General features: G+C 35.9%; 2 protein-coding genes across 2 annotated transcripts; both read left to right on the forward strand.

The window, feature by feature from the left end:
* The first annotated feature begins 1,919 nt into the window (after window positions 1-1,919).
* LOC126668749 (uncharacterized) lies at window positions 1,920-3,014 on the forward strand. The gene is made up of 2 exons (XM_050361931.1): window positions 1,920-2,448; window positions 2,557-3,014. Exons 1-2 carry the CDS (start codon window positions 1,920-1,922, stop codon window positions 3,012-3,014), a joined length of 987 nt encoding a protein of 328 aa, XP_050217888.1.
* Window positions 3,015-3,072: 58 nt separating this feature from the next.
* On the forward strand, window positions 3,073-4,308 carry LOC126668754 (uncharacterized). The gene is made up of 3 exons (XM_050361936.1): window positions 3,073-3,332; window positions 3,629-3,838; window positions 3,897-4,308. Exons 1-3 carry the CDS (start codon window positions 3,073-3,075, stop codon window positions 4,306-4,308), a joined length of 882 nt encoding a protein of 293 aa, XP_050217893.1.
* Window positions 4,309-4,558: the final 250 nt, after the last annotated feature.

The raw sequence follows: 4,558 nt of genomic DNA on the forward strand, positions 1-4,558 counted from the left end.
TAAGCTTGTGCAGAGAGTATACACTTGAAGGCAAGGATTCAATCGGAAACATACTCGTGTGGACGAGTTAGAGGTCATTGTACTTTTGGTAGTTGAAGAATCATTGAAGAAACGACATACATATTCTTCTTTGATTACTAGATACATACTTTTATTACTAGATGATACGCTGATCCAACAAGTTGTGTGTTGATGTGATCAACACCTGGATTGTTAATTTTTATTTTGAATTGAAGTATACGATCCTAAACGACGCCTCCAGCAGTGCCAATATACAATTCCTGGAATAACCTCGACATTGATACGGCCATATCAGATGGTTCTAGAGAATATAAAAGAACTAAAGGATCAAAGGGAGGAGTTGTTGGATAGAGGTTTTATCTAGAAAGTGTTTCCCTTTGGGGTGCGGTATTATTTGTTAAGAAGAAAGATAGAACATTACGACTCTATATTTATTATAAACAACTAGATTAGGTTACTATAAAAAATACGTATCATTCGCTGCGAACCAATGATCTATTTGATCAGTTGAAAAGAGAAGTGCTTCTATAAGATTGATTTGCAATACAACTGTCATCAATTTCAAATTCGAGATGACGATGTTTTTAAGACATCTTTTAGGATTCAGTATGGTCATTACGAGTTTGTGGTTATATCATTTGGATTAAAAATGCTCCAACAAGTTTTATGGATTTGATGAATTGAGTGTTCAAGCTGTTTCTAGATCAATTTGTGATCATGTTCATTGATGATATTCTAATTTATTTGCATAGTGAGGAGGAACTGGTCTATCATTGTCAATGGTGCTTCAAACGTTAAGAGAGCATAAGATATATGCCAAATTCTCAAAGTGTGAATTATGGCTAGAACAAGTGGCATTCTCAAGACACGTGGTGTCTAAAGATGGCAAACGGGTTGATCCAAAGAAAGTGTTGATAGTGGTACAAGAGAAATGAATGCGTAGGTAATTGATTACTTGGAGTTTTTTGGGATTAGTTGGATATTGTAGACGACTTGCGCAAGATTTTTAAAGTTCTCAGGACCATTTACAAAGCTAACTCAGAAGGATGTTAAGTTTGAATGGAAGCATGGTAGAAGATATATAAGGATTTACGGTTTACTATGATACTTCGAGAATCAGACTTGGGTGTTTTCTAATGCAACATGGTTGGATGATAACTTATGCTTTTATAATACCCCGTAAGTTCAAGTGTCGTTAAGTGCAATGTGTCCTGCTAAGAGCGGCCGGAGTTGCAAAAATATTAATTTTTGGATATTAAAGACAAGGGAATATTGGAGTAGGACGTGTGTAATTAAGGATTTGAATACGAATATTTGGATATCGGCATTAGTTAAAGTAAGAAATGGTAGTATTAAAAAGGAATGAAAGAAAAAATAGGAAAAGTGAAATTAAATGTCTCGGATTGAAATTTAAGTATTTTAGCCGATAATAAATTAAAAGAAATTATCAGAATATTAGATATCGGAATAGTATTTTTTGTTTGAATATAAATAATACGTAAGAAGCTGAGTTAAAACGGTTAAATGATCGATGGACTAAAACGTACAAAAGAAAAGGTAAAAGAAAAGACTGTATAAGTTAAAGAGATAAGTGGTCAAAGTGGTATTTTTACCAAACTTATAGCATAAGGGGTTAGAATGAAAATCAAATCATTCTCAGAGAACAAAATTCGTTCTCCATCTCCGTTCTTCGCTGTTTTACTTCGATCATTCACAGTTTCTTCGTTTCTTGACGGAATCGAGTGATTCTTGCGCTGTTGGAATAAGAATTCAATCCTTTATCATTCACAACCTGTAATTGTTGGTGGGGACAGGAATGATATTGCTGGTAGCTCTAGAGTTGGGATCATTGGTAATAAGAGGGTGAAGAAGGTGAACATACCCCCTGATAGGGGCAAATGATTGGAGTGTGGAATATTAGGGGTCTGAATGACCCCATTAAGCATTCAGAGGTGAGGAAGTGGATTGTTAATCATAAACTATCTCTGATTGCTATTGTAGAAACTAGAGTGAGGAGTATAAATATTGATAAAGCGTGGAGAAGTCTGAATATGAAGGGATGGAAGAGGATAAGTAATTATAATTTTTATGATTTAGGGAGAATTTGGGTTATTTTTAAGAATGATGTCCCGGTCAATTGTTTGATAAAATCCATTCAAATGATGCAATGTGAGATTACTAGTGAAGGGAGAGCTCTCAAAGTAACTTTTATATATGGCATGAATGACCTTGGAAACAGGAAGGAGATGTGGAGAGACATCTTAAGCATTGTTAATACTACAAATGATCCTTGGGTAGTATTAGGAGACTTTAATGCTATTTTAAAAGACTCTAATAGATGTGGAGGCAATTCTGTAAATCAGAGTGAGTGTTTGGAGTTTCAGGATTGTCTGGATGCTGCAGAACTATCTGAACTGAAGTGGATGGGTAATTGGTAAACTTGGACTAATAATCAACATGGAGTGAGTAGAGTATGGAGGAAAATTGATAGAGTCCTGGTTTCTGAAAGTTGGATTCATTCTATTAATGCTGAAGCAATAGTATTGAATCAGGGGATATCAGACCATTCTCCCCTGGTAGTTATCATTAATGAGCCTGTAAAAGTTAATTACAAGCCTTTTAGATTTTTTAACATTTGGACTGAAAGTCCAAAGTTTATCGAGATAGTGGAAAGTAACTGGAGCATGCCAGTGGAGGGGTTTAAGATGTATCAAGTTAGTCAAAAACTAACTAGGCTTAAAAGAGTCCATAGAGAATTAAATAGAGAGAGCTTTCATGATATATCAAGGCAAGTGGAAGATACTAGAAGGCTGTTAGACAGAATCCAGGGTCAAGTTCAGAATGATCTTATGAATTCTGAGTTGCTACAAGAAGAGAAAGCCACAGTTATTAAGTTGAAGGAATTATTGAGATGTGAAGAGAATTTCTACAGACAAAAACCAAGAGTACAATGGATTGATTTAGGAGATCTCAACACAAATTTTTTTTCATAATTCTTTAAAGCAGAGATAATCTAGAAACAGGATATCTCACTTGAAGGTGAATGGGGTAATGATTAGTGACCAGAATTTTATAACCAGAAATATAATTCAATACTACCATAACGTATTTGGGAAGAAGAAGACCAGAGAGAGAAGTGTTGATTATGATGTGTTGGCTAGAGGGGAATATGTGTCTGAAGAGGATAAGGTAAAACTGTGCTTGCCTGTTTCAGATAGTGAGACAAAGAAGGCTGTGTTTGAGATAGGGTCTGATAAAGCCCCTAGTGCTGATGGTATGGGAGCTTATTTTTCAAGAAGAGTTGGCCAATTGTTAGTTATGATGTGTGTGAGGATGTAAAAGACTTTTTTTGTCTGGGAAACTCTTGAAGCAGGTAAATACTACTATAATCAATTATACCTAAAACTGAGAATGCAGAACAGTTAAGTGACTTTAGACCCATTTCCTGTTCCAATGTTATTTACAAGTGCATCACTAAAATAATTGCTAATAGGTTGAGAGAGTGTTAGAGATATCTTATAGATCCTTCCCAATCTGCCTTTGTCCCTGGAAGTAAGATTAGTGATAATGTACTCTTAGCCCATGAATTAGTATTTAACTACCATAGGTCTAAGGGGAGAAATGATTGTGCAATGAAAATTGATATTAGAAAGGCCTATGATTCTGTGCAGTGGGATTGTATTGAGGAAGTTTTACTTGGCCTTAGATTCCCCAATGAATTCATTAAGTGGATTATGGTGTGTGTTAGATCCCATACCTTATTTGTGATGATCAATGGTAAGCCTGAGGGTTTCTTTACGGGACCTTGGGGCATTAGGCAAGGGGATCCTATGTCCCCTATATTGTTTTTTTTTTGTGATGGAATACTTGTCTAGAGCTTTAAAGACTATGTGTGATGACAATTTCTCCTACCACTCTGGGTGCAAAATTTTAAAGATAAAGCATATGAGCTTTGCAGATGATCTATTCATTTTTTGTAAGAGTGAGATTAGGAGTATTAAGCAAATTGCTAGAGTTCTGCAGCACTTCTATGGAGTTTCTGGTTTGCAGATTAATGAACAAAAAAGTTGCATATACTTCAGTGGGGTGCATGAGAGTGTGAAAAGTTGCATTCTGATGGAGATGGGTTTTATTGAGGGTACTTTGCCTATTAAATATTTAGGTGTTCCCTTGATCAGCAAAAGGCTAAGTAAAGAAGACTGCAATGGACTGATAGAGAAGATCACTAAGAGAATATCCCACTGGACAGTGAGGCATCTGAGCTATGTGGTAGACTCCAATCGGTGAATGCAGTGTTGTTTAGCATGCAGGTATACTGGTGTTCAATGTTCATCCTTCCTGCCTCTGTTTCCAAAGGAGTTGAAAGTTATGCAAAAACTTTATGTGGAAAGGGTCTTCTGATTATAAGTATGGCAACTTGGTAGCTTGGAAGGAAGTATGTAAGCTAAAGAGAGAAGGAGGTCTTGGGGTGAAGGATATTGTTCTGTGGAATAAAATTGCTGTGATGAAGCATATTTGGGAGCTGATTGTTGTTAAA

The sequence above is a fragment of the Mercurialis annua genome, linkage group LG1-X (assembly GCF_937616625.2).
Source record: "Mercurialis annua linkage group LG1-X, ddMerAnnu1.2, whole genome shotgun sequence".
Taxonomy (NCBI): domain Eukaryota; kingdom Viridiplantae; phylum Streptophyta; class Magnoliopsida; order Malpighiales; family Euphorbiaceae; genus Mercurialis; species Mercurialis annua.